This window comes from Aspergillus luchuensis, chromosome 3 (genome assembly GCF_016861625.1).
Source record: "Aspergillus luchuensis IFO 4308 DNA, chromosome 3, nearly complete sequence".
NCBI lineage: Eukaryota > Fungi > Ascomycota > Eurotiomycetes > Eurotiales > Aspergillaceae > Aspergillus > Aspergillus luchuensis.
Window position 1 is genome coordinate 960,771 of NC_054851.1, and position 18,046 is coordinate 978,816.

The window sequence follows — 18,046 nt, forward strand, 5'->3', positions numbered from 1 at the left end:
TGTATTTGATTGATTGCATGGGTGGCCAGCGATCACTATCTTGGGTGGTGGTTTGATGTATGAGCGCTCAATTGATAACTTGTATACTTTATGCAGGCGAAATCACCGACCACTCCTACTATTACTGCTGCTGCTTAAGGTACATAGTAGCGGTCTAGACCACCCACCACCTCAACATGAATCAAACACCACCACCAACCCTCCTGACCCTGACCTCAGGAACAACAACAACACCCCAATGACGCTAAACACCATCATCAACAACATCATAGCCTCCTTAACATCACAAATTAACCTCTGCTTCGCCTCCCTCAACCGAACAATTGACATGACACGCGTCTCCACAACAGCAACCATCACAGCTGACTCATCATGACGTACATCACCCAATCAACTGACTACGTTATGAAGTCTATCTTCCAAGGCACTTCTTCACCTGTAACTCTTATTATACCCCTTTGACAATTACATTCTAGACTAATCTTAATTGAAAAGCTATTAGCTTCTACTGGTGTCTTTTACCCCTGATTTCTGTGCAGTCTTCATCTCCCCATCTAGTCGATATATATATATACATCGTCTCCTAAAGGATAAACTGTATATATGACCTTCCATTTCCAATAGCCGATGACGTGACCGCAATGCGGTCGATTCTGGGTCGAGTTCATCGAGTCGGGCTTGCGCTTCCACTTGCGCCTAGTACACAATGGCACGCCTGCAGTGCTTCCCCTGCTATACTAGGCGCTGCGACAACAAGAGGGGGGTATAATGGTACTAGCACGTATATGCTACGTGCTGGCTGTGGTGCAGTCTACACGCCACTGGACCGCAGGTGGTTCCGCGCGGGAATCCCTGGCGGCAGTGGAATGAGAAACACCCGGACGAAAGAGCAACTGGAGAGATTGAGACTACGGGATCGCACGGGGGGTGTGCAGGAGGAGCAGAGGGAAGGAGGGGGGAAGTTGGAGGAGGCGATGACGAAGGGTATACCTCTCATTGTCTTGAGAGTAAATGATAGGGAAGCTAATGCTGTGTGTTTATAGGAAAGCTCTTAACCACGCCGTCAAGGTTGTTCAAGTTATTGATTCCGCTATCAACTGGGATTCAGGGAGAGCATAAAGGTGTGTGTTGTTTAAATCCACTTAATGTGGTGGATGAAATACTGACAACCCAGACATCGAACCAATTGCCATTCTCGTCCACCCCCAACAACCACTCTCCCACCTAGAACGACTAATCCAATCCGAAGTCCCAGCCATAACAACTGAAGACGGCCAGACTCGCCCCCCAACCGTCTCCTTCATCGCCCTCCAAATCGAAGACCACCCCATCCGACCCCGAAAAGCCGTCTACGAAGGCACCGGCGCAGAAGTCCACCAGCTGGACGAGATGGGCCGCATCGACGACGGCGAAGGCAAGCGAGCCCCCACCGAAGACGACACGTACACGTACCTACGCCGAACGGAGCCCAGCAAGAAGGGAGAGGGAGGATCACCGGGTGGAGGTGGTAAGCGGGAGCAGCGCTTCGTACGCTGGTCCCAGTCCACCGAGATCGGCGATTTCATCCGCGACGCAGCACGGGCGCGGGAATTCATCGTCTCCGTGGAAGGCGCACCAGCCGGGGTACATCAGATCCATGTGGCGGTGCCATCGTTCGACGAGCGGACGTATTTCCTGCGGATGCGACTGCGGAAGATCTCCGGACGGATCCAGGGCATCGCGGAGATCAAGCACGAGTGTGATGCGCTGGCGCACCGGGGTGCGCAGCGGGTGGCGATGGGAGGGCTGGGCATTCTGGCGATGTGGTGGTACTTGGTGTATAGGTTGACGTTTGAGACGGATCTGGGATGGGATACGATGGAGCCGGTGACGTATCTGGTGAGTTTGTCGACGCTGATGGGGGGATATCTGTGGTTCTTGTACCATAATCGGGAGATATCGTACCGGTCGGCGTTGGATTTTACGATCAATGCGCGGCAGAAGAAGCTGTATCAGGAGAAGGGGATTGATTTGCAGCTGTGGGAGTCATTGATTGATGAGGGGAATACGTTGCGTAAGGAGATTAAGAATATTGCGGCGGAGTATGATGTGGAGTGGGATGAGATGAAGGATGAGAGGGATGAGAGGGTGACGGAGGCGTTGAAGCAGGAGAGGACGCAGAAGAATGGGAAGAGAGGAAAAGGAGGTGATGATGAAGAGGATGGAGATTGATCTATACACAGCCCCATGTTCATGCCCGTTGCATTGCACTCATTGCACTCAACCATTTCGAACAGGATCATAATACTCCTTCTTTCCACTGCTGGCACTACTACCAATCCCAGAACTGGCAGCACTACTACCACCCCCAACAGCAGTACCAGCAGAAGCACCACCATCATGTCTCACTCCCATCTGAGGAGAACTTGCCCGACCTATACATACATACATACAGCATAGTTAGCCAGTGTACATACATACATACCCTCAAACCAAATACCCCCCAACTCTCAAAAGAATAGAAAGTAAAAAAAAGAAAAAGAAATAGAAGAATATACATACCGTCCTCCCCACCCTTCACACCACCACCACCACCACCACCAGCAACCCCATTCCCTCTCCTCCTATTCCGATTATTCCTCACATCCCTACTCCTAAAAACACTATACAGCAACCAACCCGCCACCCAATTCGGCCCATACTCGCCCGTCGTCATCCCCCGGGCAAATAACGGTCTCGTGAGGGGGCTCGCGTTCCTCGCTATCTCATTTATCCCCCATCGCTGGCGCTCCGGGCGGATGTGGTGCCAGAAGTAGGGCGGTTTGAGGGCTTTGTAGTTGTCTAGGAGGTTGCTGGGGGATTCGTTGAGGTGGTTGTAGGTGGAGATTGCTTCGTCCTGGAGAATAGATTACTTTATTTAGTTTTGTTTTGGGGGTGAGGGATTGGGGAAGAAGGTATGGGGATATACTCTCATGGCGCGGTAGTATTGCTCGTGTTGGGGATCGTGTGTCGAGAGGCCTAATGCAGCCATGAATTCTTCTTTGCTGGCGCGGGGGGAGACGGACATCTCTCTCTTTCACTCTTTATTCTTGGGGGGATTTTGGGGTGAGGGTTGGGTTTGGTGAGGGTGGAGGTATGATATGGTGGTAGGATTGAAAGGGTATAAGTGATGGTTTGGTGTAGGTGATGTGATTTATGTAGTGATATCTTACGCCACTAGGTACTATGTCCTCTCAAATTATAAGGAAGGGATAGACTGTAAGGGTATATGTATCAACAGGGATAGCGATTCCGGTTTCGTCTGCAGTAACACGGATTCCCGAGGGGACAGTGCTTGCTTGCTTATCTGGGTGATTGTTGATTGATGGCTGATTGTACTCAGGAGAATATGTTTCTGTCCCGTCGGATCAGCACATGTATGATCAATCGACAGACAATATGGAATAAAGGAAATAGATGATATACTTTTTTTTCTTTAAAAAAAGGCAACTCCAGGTGTTATTGTCTTGTATACTACATAGCTTAGCCATCTGCAGCACAGCCGTTGTCTGTTAGTCACGGAATCAATCTGTGAGACTAAGAATAAGAACAATGTCTCCCATATGACCCAACTTATCGCACTGCTATAATCATCAGATACCACCGCTGCACTGCCAGGGGCAAGAAAGATACCCGTCGTCCTACTCAGCTAGTGAATAGGTAGTATGTAGCTATCCGTTTGTTGGGACGGTACTCTATATGTCATGCTCTCTCGGATCATCCCACGACCGACCGACTGACGGGAACAAGACGTAGTTTGTCTGACCGCGGTCTCGTGAGTACTCGGTGGGTGTATGCTCTGAGTCATGATATTTGATATAAATCGAACAGACACACGCACAGAATGCAGGTAGGCAGACAGGACAGGCTGTCAATGTAACCTGCACTTTTCCCGTCCAGCTTTGGCAATTGGTATGGATGGATGGTAGCACACCGGCACCCACCGTACGGGTGTCGAGGGAAAGAAACTGGATGGAACAGTCCCTCTGTATGCTCCGATTCCTTTTCCTTCTCATGATGGCAGACGGTAGGGGCTATCAACACAACCCCATGATCACCATCATCACTCCCAACCATCTGTCGTGCCACGGACCCTGTCCCATCCCGCCAGAATCCAAGTCGTGTCTGTGTTGTCTTTTCCGAGCCATGAACTAGGCAGCTAGCTAGTAGCTACAGTAGCTTCTGGAGGAGCTGGTGGTGGTGGTGGCTAACCCTACCATCCCTGGCAGACGCCCCCGCTAACGGACGGACAAACGCCCCAGTCTGGTTTAAAAGGGTCCTGTCTTCGACCGAAATGACAACCCGTCACTTCGTCTCTCACCCCCAGAGGAAGAGGAATATAAAGACGATTCCGTTGATCGTTTGTCGACTCCATCGAGTCCTTCCTCAAGGGAAGAAGATCTGTTGTTTGCAGACATCCGGATGCCGCCGTGATCCGGAGTGGAGGTCGACGCTGGGACAATCCCAAGGATACGACAGGCACCTCCAGCTCATCTCCCGAACGTTGCTCAGCCTGGTCCTTGTGTAAAGGTGCATGTGAGGCAACGGTTGTACATACTCAATTATGTCCGACAATCCACGGCAGAACTCCCGTCTGGTAGCCCACGAACTTGCTACCGGACCCGATAAAGTCGACTCAACTACCACCTACTGATATCTATGTTCTAGGGAGGTCGGATGAGGTGATAGATGCCACCATCTACTCCCTTTCATCTGTTGTTCTTGAGCTGAAGCTACCAGGGGTATATGCTCAAGTTCGATGGTCGTCCAAGCACTCCCCGCCCCCTGGCTAGCAACGACTACCCGATCATGCCACAAGGCAATGTGCATGCGACATCCGCCTTCCCAAGGATCGTCTTGCACCTAGGCTAACCAAGGCAGGACGACCAGTCTCATATCATCTACCTTTTCTTTTGTTTTTTTTCTTCTTTTTGTTCTGGTTCTTCATATTCCTTGTAGTTCATGGTTCATACATTTCTAGGAGAATAAAGCCCGGGCCAAGACAAGGGGCAAATATAGAAATAAATCATCTTTTCCCGCGGTAGGATCGACACTGTCTTCCTGCATGTTTCCGCAGTCTTAGGAATAGCTGTGTGGTGATGGATGCTGTCACTTGGTGATCTCGATTTCATTGATCTTGGGCGGAGCGTGTGGCCTCGCTCTCGCGCGTATATTCAGTTAACTGACACAGAAATCTCGCCTGACTCTACCCTGTCCGTCTGTTTTTGTTCGTCCTAAAGTTTAAGCGGATTCCTCGTCTTCGCCATAGTACTTGCGCAGGAAGGCCTCGACCTCCTTGTAATCCTCCTTCACCTGGGTCAGGGTCTTCTCAATGCGCGAAAGGGAGGTCTTCTTTTCTGGCTCATCCGTCGAACCGGTCTCGTCCTTGCCGGCTCCGTAGTGTTGAATCTTCTCGCATGCATCCTTGACCTTGGTGAGTCCGAGAGTGGCTGATGAACCTTTCAGGTAGTGTCCCAGAGAAGACAGGTCGCTCAGATCTTCCCGCCTCCTATAGGCTTGATTAGCGCGATTACCACAACGCAAGCAGCGCAATCACTTACAAAGCATCCTCCATCTTGACAAATGTGCTCTCAGCCTGATCGAAGAAGCCAAACACAATACCCTTGCTGAAATCTCTGTCGCTATCGTCGTCATCCATCTCCAGAATCTGCTCGAATGTGCTCTCATCGATACTCCCCTTCATCTCCGCCAATGTGGAGGGGATTTCCTTAGTCTCCTTGGGCTTGGGGAGGTCAGCATCAACCCTGGCTTCAGTGTGCGGCTTCGCGACACCTACAGGCTCCTCCACGGTCTTTGTAGTAGTGGTGGGCGCCATGATGATGATGTGATAATACGAGACTGAGTTCTCGTGTGTTGAGTCAAGAATCAATGTCGTTTCGACGTAGAGCAAACGTCTCGAGACCACCAAGAGTCAATGGTCCTTTGACAGGCTGCGTGTTCGGACTCTGTGGGTCAATCTAGCCGGCTGTTCTCCGGGCCCAAGCTGGCAAGCAGCAAACACGGAAATACTGAGAATTACACGGAAAGAATCTGCAGGCTAATCCCATGTCAGCGGTGGAACACGAACCGAACGGCGACGTTACAGCTGCTCGAATCGATCGTGACGTTGCCCTACGCAATAGGGGTATTACGAGGGTCAGGCAAGCCAGCCCAGGGACAAAGAATAGAACCAGGAGATATACAACGAAAGAAGGGGGAATGAACACGCAGACACACACAGAACACAGAACTGGGGAGGCCAACAGTTCGTCTTTTGGTATGATTGCCTCGTGAATAAGAAAGATAGAAAAAAGATAAAAGTCAGGAGGGGGTCGATGAGGGGAATGAAGAAAGAAGATAGAGAGAGTTCAAGAGCAACACACAAGGTAATCTAGCTATGTGAGGCTGAGGGAATGTTTGAACAAGGATGTACCTGCCACCAGGGGAATGGGGAGGGGAGGGAGGGGGGGTATTAGTGGGAATGAGTGAGGCTGGGAGGGGAGGGGAGAAGAAGAAGAAGAAGAATAAGAAGAAAGTGATTGTGGAAAGAGAGGCAGCGGGTAGAAGGGAAGCACAGATATCAATCCACCATCACACACCAGATGGGATGGATCCACCTTTGGGACGAGCAAAGGGAACAGCTGTCTGGATCAGGAGGGACGAGGGGGAGGGGCAGTGATTGTCCGAGGGGGAGGAAGAGGATGAGCAGCCGAGCAATGATGGGCTGGGAAAGGCGCTAAGCAGAGCAGCAGAAGGGGGGTTTTGCCCACCTGGAACCAGTTCCCTCCACCGCAGTTTGAGAAGCTGAGGTTATGCCTTTGGGTATATGAATCAAAAAAGAGTATGGCAGCAACCGCGGAGGTGGCAATGGTCAGATTAAACTTAGATTAACGGGAACCCGACGATAAGGCGAGTTAAGATGAGGCAGAGTGGGAAAGATGAATGTTCCCGATTAGGACAAGTGGATAAGATTATAGAAGAGAAGGCAGAAGAAGAAGAAGAGAAGGGGGAAAGCGAAGCTTGAAAGTGGGAGGGAGGAGAGGAGAGGAGAAGAGGAGAGGAGAGGAGAGGGAAAAGAGAGGGAGGATGAGGTAAAAGGAAATGACGATGCTGATGGTTGGTTGCACTCTGTGTGTGTGAACCTCTGCTCTCCTTACCCTTTTGGCTTGTTTTTCTTTTTTCTCTCTTTTTCTATTTTTTTCCTCTCGAATTTATTTATTTCAGAAAGAAAAAAATCTTTCTTTATTATTATTATTATTTTCTTTTTCGAATTTTTTCGCTGGGCTTAATTTTTTTCTGGTTAGGTGCGCGCCGTCAAAAGGAACCAGAAAGTGGAGGGGAACGAAAAAGAGGAGGGGAGCAAGTGGGCTGGGCTGGCAGCCGATAGACACAAGAACTGACTGACACAAGAGCAGCAGATAGGGAGAGGAGGGAGGAGAAGGAGGATAACCGATGGGAGGGAGGAAACAAAAAGAATCACAACAAGACCCGGACTAGAGGTAAGGTACAGACCTGATCAGACTGTATTATCAGGAGTCAAAAGTAAGTTGTGTCCCACCAATACCCTGGGAGAGTCCCATACCAGAACCTCCAAAAGTGAAGGATGATGATGATGATGATGTGACCTTTTCAATTCAGTTACCGTCAGGCTAGAATTATGATTAGGATTTTAGGCGCTATTGCGGGAGTGAATAATACGGTGGGCCAGTCCTTGATGGGACAAACCGAGGGGGAAACAACGATGCTTTCAGCCTTCAGCGCCTTCTTCCTCAACTGACAGGCCCGATGTTCATCCAGAGCGGTCAATTCATTGGACACCGGCACGGTGGGCTGCAGCAGTCATACAGAAGGCACCTAATGAACGGCAAAAGACAATAAAGGGAGCCACAGACCAAGACAAACAATGAGTGGTCTCGGAAAGCTTACAAACCGTCGTGGTGGTGGGGAAAGAAAAACAATATTGCAGAGTAAACCACGATGATCAACCGACGAGCAGAAAAACGCGCGATCAAGAGAAATTTCCAGAGGGGAGGTGAAAAAAAAGGAGAGCGGGACTCTGGCAGCGTTTTAAGCAGCCGATGACGAGATCCTCTGGCGTCATCTTCTCGCGCGTCTTTGATGGTTAATTCTTATTTTCAACAAATCTGTTCCCTACTTGAACCGCGTGGTGTATAGCGATCTTTGTCACTGTGAAGGGAAAGGATTCTCCCTCTTTTCTTTTTTCTCTTTCACCATCCTTTTAAGGTAGGTAGGTCTACTTCACCCAGATCCAAACCGAACGCGATCCCCCGTCTCGAGACTAGAATTTGCCGGGAGAAAAAGCCTCAAAATATCCAGGTCAAACATCCCACATAAGTGAGGGCCGCTGATTGGCCCGTCCCATGTGGGGAAGGCGAGACCAGAGGAAAAAGGGTTAAAAAAGAAAAGCGGGCAAAAACCAACCTATGCACAATGCCATCTTCCCTTCATCCCAAATTTGTTGAACATTGTAATGCCTGTGCTTGTTCAGTGTCCAGCCAGTCGTCAGCTCTTCTTTCAGAATCATTCCAGACCCCAGTTCTGCCACGATGTCTTACTTCCCCTCTTAACCTTCTGTGAATGGATTTGTACCGACCGCCCTATTCTCGGGCCAAAAGGGAGCCAATCCTACCTCCACTCTGAATGATGCACGCTGAGATCATAGGACCACAACTGACGTAGGGTGTCCGCCCTCCCGATTTTTATCAGTCCGCCATGAGCGTCGATCCCCACCACCGCACCACCTCCAGCCTCTGAACGGTCAATAGGCATCATCACATCGCGCGTGGATGGCACCTCGTTCCTTCACCATGTCTTTCATGGTTGACCGAATCATCTAGATTGTCAACGTGCCTCGGAATGGCAAACGAGGGGTGGTGCGTCTGGTGGGCGGAGACGGGATGGAAATAACAGTATTATCGTGCTGAAGGATTGTCCTCTGCCTGGAGGCAGTCATGCAGCGGTGCCGTCCACCAATCTCACCGGGGACGTTGCGAATTCAGTTGACAAATCGACCGTAAACCCAGTCACCAGGTTTGTCGCGTCGGAGCCGAATCTGGACCCTGTTCACTCACCTGCTACGACATCCCGAAAAAAGAGAGGGTTCTGGGCCCCTTCAGGGGTCAACCAAAATTAGCTGTACCGGACGTACACACGCTGCAAGACCAAACATAGGCAATCGGTGACTGAATCAAGGGCGAGGCGACAAGGAAGTCCTTCCAACGCTGTGATCCTTCTTCCGTCTTCCGTTGCGGGGGGTTTATAAGCTAAGACGAGAAGGGAGAGAGCGTAGAGCAGAAGAACATCCCCTAGAGATCCGTTTCATACCGTAGGAATTGGTGCCAGCGGAGGAATGGAAGGGGGCCCATTGGGCATTCGACGTTTGAATTTTGCATAAAGAAGGGAAAAGGAAAAAAGAAAACTCGGCTCAAATTTCGAGAGAACTGCTACAGCAGTGGTCAATCTAATGATTCTATATAAGTACTTCATGTTGGGGAATGGATCTATATTCTATATTCTAATTACAGACACATCGTCATCGCAGATTCTGATTCTTTGGTTTTGCGAGGCGAGGCAATTCAACAAACAGTCGAGGAAAGGTTCTTTTTGGGTCTGGCTGGGAAGAGTGGGCCTATCAGAGTGCTCGATACCTGAACGCTGACATCATAGAGGGGCAGAACTGCTGCCAATCAAAAGCGCCGCTGACGTTGGCGGGGTTATTGCCAAGCGAACCAAACTAAGCTTGGACCGCCTTCCAGACACTTCGGCCGCAAGTCGCTCCTTCCCTATTTTGCTACTTTTCACCCCGAGGGTCACAGTCACTGGACAGCATTTCGTGACTCCCCATTCGTGTACGATTGTAATTTGATTCTAATTCCCCTTTCCCCCGTCGGCGCTTATCTCCAGAACAGACTGTCCGCGGAGGTATCCAGCAAAAGTGACACTGCGTACTAACTAGGGGTTCCTCTGTATACTCTCTAGTACGGACTCACCCACGCGATCGATAGGGCGAGTCATGCCCGGGAAGCGACTCGAGGTTCCCCTGTCTCGGGCTCTCAACGCCAATCCATGTTCCGGGCAATTCTCGCCGTCTGCCTCCCGCTGGTCGATCCACTGCCACTTCAATTAGGAACTTCTGGGGCTCCAATCTGAACAGCCTATCATACTCCCGACCACCCTTGTTCGATGTACCGTGTGTGAAAACCCAACGCTGCTTCTCGAAGGAATCCTTCTCGGAGTGGGCCGGTCGTCCGTCTCGGTCATCATCTTCATTCATGGCCATGGATTTTGTATCAGGCATGAAAGCCGTTCTTTAAACTGACAAATCATACTTTACCCATCATCACAGCATCACTTGCACAGATGCCAGCAATTTGCTTTCCCTTCAGCTGAATCCTTGACATCAGGCATACAGACCATCATCTGCCCTCTTTCAAATCAGATGAAATCTCACCCGCGTGTGATCAGTATACATCCATCATACAGCATGCACTGCACTAGCCGGGGGGTGTCTCACGAGCCATGACATCAGCCTGCATGAGGGGAGAATTTTTGTTGTCCCATTATTTTTCCGTCAGCCTGTCCTCAATTGGGACGCCTTCCTCCACTGCAGCCCCTAGTATCTGCTATAGTAGTGTCCTACTTTAGTCTGACAGTACAACGTCCTCTTCGGGCAAGGGGGAGGCTAGAGCCATCCACTTATCAGCCACCCAGCCCATATGGACTAGGTGACAGTATTGTGTGACCCGAACATGGTAGGTATATCCTCGACCAATCACTATAACAGTAATGTAGTTCACCGACTACTAGTAGTATACCCCTTCTCGATGCCACCCCAGTATGGGGGTATCTACGGTGGCGCCTATGGTCTGATCTCCATCCCTTTTGACACCCAACCAATATCCAAATTTTACAAAACAGTCACATGAGCACGAACCCAGCAGCTTATGGGCCCAGAGCATATACTATTCCTCCCTTACTTGTCCCGTCAAAGTACCATAGTAAGGGACATCCCACATCAGGAACCACAATCATTCGCTGGAATGTTTCTCCGGACGAACTAAACCAGGAAACGACTAGTTAGACATCTCGGGACTGCTGCATCTAACAAAACTAAGTAGATAGCCACAATGATGATCTTGTTTAATTCCTGCGTTTCAGATCTACCTCGCCTAACTCCCCCGAGACCGACGCCAGTGGCGAAACAACCTACGTGGTTTTTGATCCTAATACCTGCCAGTTAAGGCTTGGCTGAAGATAGAATTCAGCCTGTGCGGCGCTTGGCTTGCCTAGTGGGAAGTACTTTGCCGAGTTGAAAGTACCGTGTGCCTTGATTTGATCTATATGTGTTGAAACTATATGTGAGGACCAATTGAAAAGAACTAAGGATGATGGTAGCATTGGCTTGGTTTTTCAGACCCCGAGAGACGAGATAAATCCCGATGGTAAATAATGGTTATACAGCGGCGGGGAGAGCGATGGGTTGATGCTAAATGTTAGTACTAACGTGCTTGTAACATGATCTAACTTATAAACAAAGAAATATGTAAACTTGGATCTTGTCAGGATGTTTCCCATCATACCTCTAGCTCTGGCCGTATGGTGTCTTAAATTAGACCTTGTTATACTACTCTATACCTCTTCTCGTGATTTGAACAACAACAAACGACACCGAAGTCAGATATATGGTTATGAGTGGACTTCGCATCCCATCATTGATTATCTGGTAACCTAGCTGCTACTATCAACTAAGTATCAATAGTAGAATGGTCAAAACTTAGCATCTATATGTATAAATAGATGACCCCGATACCGAGTATTCCTTACAAAGAATAAACATGATAGATCAGAGGCAGAAACAAGTTGTTGACTGCTTCAACAGTGGAATGATATTCTGATGTTATTTTTCCTTCTCTCATGGTAATAACAAGCAGCTTCCATATAATATGTAGACATATAGACTGACCCTAAGATCAAGTTGGCACAGGAAATACTACTACATAATCCTCTCAACCAAAACCACACCAGTTCCCCCAATCAGGGGAATCATAGATTGTCATGATCCCAGCATCATATTATTCACATCCGATAAACACCCAGCAATGCATTTATCAATAGGAAGTGTTTAGCCCTATCTATATTAGAAGTACATAATCATCATCTCCATCATCATCATCACTCCTGTGGGAATCGCATAGTCCTTACCTTACTACCTACTCACTACCCAATATGTACGCGCCATATGCATACTTCCCACTTAAATCAGACACAAACATAAGACCATCTTTCTTTCTTTCTTTCTTTCTTTCTTTCTTTCTTTCTTTCTTTCTTTCTTTCTTTCTTTCTTTCTTTCTTTCTTTCTTTCTTTCTTTTCCTTTATTCAATATCCACACAGCGATTATCCAAGCAACAAGTATATTCATCTGTCTACATTTATAGTGCGTCTACATCAAAGAAACATAGAAGAAAAAAAAGGTCTCATAACTCATCTGTCACTTCTCATCTGTCACTTTTTCCAGCAAACAAGTTGTCAATTCTACATTACTCGCTCTCATCTTATCTAACTCAGCGATGACTGATCAGTCTGATTTCAAAAACATAGTACTACTTCAGTGTTACTATGTATCTATCTGTCTGTCTATTCTAAACAGAAGGATTTGCATACGGAGAAATAGTATATAGTATATTCCCTAGTTCTTTGTTAGTTTACTAGCTCCTTGCTGTCCCGGCTAAGATCCAAATACTGAGCATTGAGCTTCCAAGGCAACTGATAAATATCGAATGCTTCGGGTAGTGCATGAGTGAGTGGTATTTGGTATGCCCTCGAGTATGTAACGGAATTTTTCAAATATGTATTCCCTCTTTCATTGTCTCTCAGTTGGATGGTGAGGTTTGATTCTTTTGTTTTACATAGTAGTGTAGTACTGGAGTGGCAAGTTATATCATAGATGAGTTCTTTATGGTGTTGTGTTGTTTTTGAATTTTACAACTATTTATATATCCAGTTTTCTCTATTATCGTTGGCCAGTGAAAGTGATACTAGTATTGGTTCATGTGGATGGTTGTATTAGACCTGCCGGTCTGCTGATCTATTCTGTGTATTTACATTGCTTGTGAATATTGGTGGGCATGTTTCCATTGGGTAGAACAGGGCCTATTTAGTAATCTTAGAGAAGTAGTTGACAGGTTCTTCAATTTCGAGATACTAAACTGGTAAGAACATCAAAGTGGCAAGCAAGACATCATAGCTAAATTACAAGTACTTGATCAGACAATTGTCAATTTGTTGATACTAATGCTCGGGCGAATTCATAACATGAGATCGTAATAGCCGCCCACGGTGAGGATAGAATAGCAGACCGGAGTAGATGCACAATATTAGATAGACGTCAGGAATGGCCTCAATGAAGGAGTTTCGTAGCAAGGTTGTGCCCACACGCCCTGCGTAGCTGGCTTATGACAGCATCTGAAGTCAGCTTGTGGAGTACCAATACTTGAAATTTAGACCATATTAGCAGACATCAATTCGAATTGCATGTTCAGCTTTGGGGGCTAGGGCATATGGTGTTGTGCTGTTCTCAGAATGCAATAGCTCTCCCGCCACGAAACACATCCTGAACCTGCCGCTGTACCTTCTCAAACCGCATATAAGCGCAGGATTCACTCTCAAGGTGGTTGAACAGAGCAGCTATGGTAATAAACTGCTTCCTACACTTCGCATTCGGACAATGATACAGCTTCTGCTTGTGCACAGGCGAATTGAGATGTTGATTGAGTGCGGTCAAAGTGTTGAATTCCCGATGACACAAGTAGCACTCCCAGTAATCACCGTTGTAAGCACGGGAATTCGCCTTGTATTGAATGTTGTCATCCTCGTTCCATTCAAGCAGCTTCCTTGTAATGACGCCCTGGGTGTCACGACTGCGAACAAATTTGTAGATAGTCTCGCGATTGAGGCCTACAGCACGCTTGCAGGAGCCGGTTTCAAGGTGGTGGGCAGCACCAGTGGCCGTAGTAAAAGCGGCGTTGCAGAAAGGACAGAGGACGTCTTGACCGCGGTGAATCTTCGAATTCAGGTGCTACAGGCGAAGTCTGAGTTCAATTACAATGTTGGAAGATATAGAAGGCCTTACCATCTTGAGGTTGTTCGCAGTATCGAAACGCCGGTTACAGGGGTGACAGTAGTTTTTGTAATGGGACTTGGCCCGCATATGCTGTTCAGCAGCACCTTCCGTATGGAACATTTGTGTGCAAGTCTCACATGGCCATGTTGGAGCCCAATGGTCCATTGCATTCATGTGCTGATCCGCTGACGTCTGGTTGTAGAACTTCCTTCCGCATGTCTCGCAAGGGATCTTGGGAGCGTGGTGTCCATTGTCATCCATATGTTCCTCCACTTCCCATTGGGTCAAGAATTGGTCATCACACGTTTCGCATTCGTACCGCACGCCCCAATGGCCCGTGTCGCTCATATGCTGGCGACAGGCATACCAGCTGTTAAAGTAGCGGGGGCACGTTTCACAGTCGTACATTGTGGGCTGTAGAGGAGCGAACAATGTTGCCTCAAGGGTGGAGGGGCAGGGACCAAGAACCACTGATGCACCAAGTGAATACTTGAGTGAACCAAGCTAGGAAACTATAAGCACCTGATCTGCAACCTTATCAGAGGGTGCAACGAGAGCGATCGAAATAGAGGTTCAGACAAATCAATGATCTAATGGTGAGTGAATGATGGAGATGAGGGGGGTGAGTTCCGCTACGATCGATCTATCAATCTTCAGCATGCCCCTTGCAGGGATGTTGAGCAGCGACGACGGACATGCATTTGTAAGTGTACTGTCTTTATATAGGTAATCAGAAGTGTAGGCACCATGCGTACAATCAACTCATCTATATCTACCGCATTGGAGATGTAAACAAACATCAAACATCTGGTCGGTGAGACCCGCTGGCAGCTGTCATTCTTCGGAGACAGCCAGTTACCGCCCATAAACCACTTTTTTGAAGCTCCCGCCTAAATCGGTCCGTTGGCTCATTGGTTGAGTTTGGAAAACCGGAGGTTGTGGGTTCGAGTCCCATGTAGATCGTTTCCATTGGTCTATTGGCTCAATGGTAGAGCGCCGGTCTCCTATGACGGTTCCGGTTTTTTGCTTCAGACTCTTGCTGATTCTGTCCACCCTCACCGGCATGAGTGCTTGACATTGGGGTCTTTAAGGTATCTTCGGGGAGGTGGAATAGAGCTGATGCGTTGCCCCTTCAGTCTTGATGCGAGTGCCAGTGTAACGCCATAGTTTAGGGTGCAATTGCCGTGCATATTTCCGAGCCGTGTCACCACCGTGCCGATTGAATAGAGTGCTGAATTTAGGATCTCTATTGCTACAAACCTCAACTATTTATCATCTTGGCAACCTTGTTGGTCAACTCCAACGTCTACAGCGAGTATGGTTAAACCCACAACAAGCCCATTATGCCTAGCTATTGAGTGGGGACGGTAATCACACCGACAGCAGCTTGCCCGCATGCGCCTTGCCGGCGAGTTGTGACTGGTTTGTTGATTGAAGAGCGGATCACTCAACGGGATCGAGAATGGTACCACCCTTCTTTGTTTATCCAAAGCCATCTCTAGACCCTAGAGCAGAAGAAAGTTCCGAGCCACGGTAACCATGAATGGAAGGTCTTGCTCTGCTGATCACCCACCAGTTCACCTGGTGAGATGATAACTTTCCCAATAGCCGCCCAATGCAATAGACTGTCTGGCACCTACGCATGCTTCAACCACGATAGATGATGACGCAGCCAAAGGGACAGTTATCAAGAGAGGAAGATTTGATACATAACTACTAGTACTGGTGAGAAGAGGATAGTAAATAGTGATGATGCAAACGATGAGCTGGTATATGAGGGTTGGAATGCATGCAGTCATGGATAACGATTGATTCAGTGGGTGCCGGGCCAAAAGCGGGGCATTCCGGATGCGACGATCACCTGACCCATCTCCAGCCGCTAGCGATGGCCTAAGGCCACTTCCCGAGGCCGCGCCGTCGAGATAACAGCTGGAGAGGATCCCCTTCCCCCATCCTCCATCCTCCGATAAGGAATGCCCCCAACTCACACGTCATCGCCCGTTGTTGCCGCCGCAAGGCCAGTTGTCGCATAACCTCTGCTGATCACCCACCAGTTCACCTGGTGAGATGATACGAATTATCAATGAGAAGGCAAACAATATATAGAAAACAGAAAGTCCGAGTTTCAACGGGTTCTATTTCAGGAACACGGCTACGGTCTGGATTGGATCGGGCTGAGATACCGACTGGTGGCGTCAGTGGCGGGTACGGACGGAGTCGTCCTGTCCGCTCGTAGACGCTTCCCCCGGACTGATATCAGCCCCCGGCAACCAACTAACTTCGATTCCCCTCCCATGGCAGCAGCAAGTGCCTACCATATGGGATCAGGCTTTGCCTGTGGTTCTAAGTTTTGCAGACAGAATTTTCGTATGCGTTACCACTCTTTCCCGTAGTTGTAAACCCAATAATCGGTGGCTGCCGTGGGAGCCTGAGTCAACCCAACCAGAACCTTTCTAGTAGATTCTCCCTCCCAAGCGCTTCCAGCAACGAAGCGTATTGGAGAACCAAAATGACGCAGACCAGGCGGATTCCGGCGCAATAGCCGGATGGCAAGGGAATCCCCCAGGAGGTGCCAGAAGCGTCGCCCGAAAGGTACTTCGTCTGACAGGCTAACACCGCTCGGGCTAAAGTCCCTGCTGCTCTTTTCCCTTTATTGCGACTTGACCTCTAAGCCATTCCCTTGCATCACGTTATCTCACTGACCGATCCTCTGACTAAGGCGCTTCGCCTCCGCCTCCCCTCATTCACCTCCTCTCCTGACTACTTAAGCCTTCTCTTCCTTCCTTTCTCTACTAACCCTCCTTCATCCCTCATACCTCTCATCCTACCACCCACCTTCCGCGCATCGCTGTCTGCGATTCTCTCCACAACAACTCCACCTAATTACATACACCGTTAACTGCGCTTCTACAACATGCAGATCTTCGTCAAGACCCGTGAGTATACCTAATCACCTCTCCAAGCTTAGCATCATGAATCCATCATCTGACTGCTTGTTTCCATCTAGTCACCGGCAAGACCATCACCCTCGAGGTCGAGTCGAGCGATACCATCGACAACGTTAAGACCAAGATCCAGGACAAGGAGGGCATCCCTCCCGACCAGCAGCGTCTGATCTTCGCTGGAAAGCAGCTGGAGGATGGCCGTACCCTGTCTGACTACAACATCCAGAAGGAGTCTACTCTCCACCTCGTTCTCCGCCTGCGTGGTGGTATGCAGATTTGTAAGTTCTCCTGAACTCTATTTGCCACCCTGTTGGCCACTTTCAACTTGGACCGTATACTGACCTCACTTTAGTCGTCAAGACCCTGACCGGAAAGACTATCACCCTTGAGGTGGAGTCTTCTGACACTATCGACAATGTGAAGACCAAGATTCAGGACAAGGAGGGCATCCCTCCCGACCAGCAGCGTCTCATCTTCGCGGGAAAGCAGCTGGAGGATGGCCGTACCCTGTCTGACTACAACATCCAAAAGGAATCCACTCTTCACCTCGTCCTTCGTCTTCGTGGTGGTATGCAGATCTTCGTCAAGACTCTTACGGGAAAGACGATCACATTGGAAGTTGAATCTTCCGACACCATCGATAACGTTAAGACCAAGATTCAAGACAAGGAAGGCATTCCCCCGGACCAGCAGCGTTTGATCTTTGCTGGTAAGCAGCTGGAGGATGGCCGTACCTTGTCCGACTACAACATTCAGAAGGAATCGACCCTTCACCTTGTCCTTCGTCTCCGTGGTGGTATGCAGATCTTCGTGAAGACACTCACCGGCAAGACGATTACGCTAGAGGTGGAGAGCTCGGATACTATTGATAACGTCAAGAACAAGATCCAAGATAAGGAGGGCATTCCCCCGGATCAGCAGCGTCTCATTTTCGCTGGTAAG

General features: G+C 48.8%; 5 protein-coding genes across 5 annotated transcripts; 1 reads left to right on the top strand and 4 right to left on the bottom strand.

The window, feature by feature from the left end:
- Positions 1-641: 641 nt before the first annotated feature.
- AKAW2_30336S (uncharacterized protein) lies at positions 642-2,211 on the top strand (the record flags this gene model as incomplete). Its single annotated transcript, XM_041686839.1, has 3 exons — positions 642-984; positions 1,044-1,121; positions 1,175-2,211. The coding sequence occupies 3 exons, from the start codon at positions 642-644 to the stop codon at positions 2,209-2,211; spliced, it is 1,458 nt and encodes a 485-aa protein (XP_041540783.1).
- A 48-nt stretch (positions 2,212-2,259) lies between these two features.
- On the bottom strand, positions 2,260-3,046 carry AKAW2_30337A (uncharacterized protein; the record flags this gene model as incomplete). Its single annotated transcript, XM_041686840.1, has 3 exons — positions 2,260-2,414; positions 2,542-2,875; positions 2,948-3,046. The coding sequence occupies 3 exons, from the start codon at positions 3,044-3,046 to the stop codon at positions 2,260-2,262; spliced, it is 588 nt and encodes a 195-aa protein (XP_041540784.1).
- Positions 3,047-5,259: 2,213 nt separating this feature from the next.
- Positions 5,260-5,854, bottom strand: AKAW2_30338A (Hpt domain-containing protein; the record flags this gene model as incomplete). The annotated part of the gene is made up of 3 exons (XM_041686841.1): positions 5,260-5,527; positions 5,580-5,761; positions 5,816-5,854. 3 exons carry the CDS (start codon positions 5,852-5,854, stop codon positions 5,260-5,262), a joined length of 489 nt encoding a protein of 162 aa, XP_041540785.1.
- A 4,170-nt stretch (positions 5,855-10,024) lies between these two features.
- Positions 10,025-10,336, bottom strand: AKAW2_30339A (uncharacterized protein; the record flags this gene model as incomplete). The annotated part of the gene is made up of 1 exon (XM_041686842.1): positions 10,025-10,336. The coding sequence occupies one exon, from the start codon at positions 10,334-10,336 to the stop codon at positions 10,025-10,027; it is 312 nt and encodes a 103-aa protein (XP_041540786.1).
- A 3,277-nt stretch (positions 10,337-13,613) lies between these two features.
- AKAW2_30340A (C2H2-type zinc finger protein) lies at positions 13,614-14,567 on the bottom strand (the record flags this gene model as incomplete). The annotated part of the gene is made up of 2 exons (XM_041686843.1): positions 13,614-14,114; positions 14,169-14,567. The coding sequence occupies 2 exons, from the start codon at positions 14,565-14,567 to the stop codon at positions 13,614-13,616; spliced, it is 900 nt and encodes a 299-aa protein (XP_041540787.1).
- Between the last annotated feature and the right edge of the window lie 3,479 nt (positions 14,568-18,046).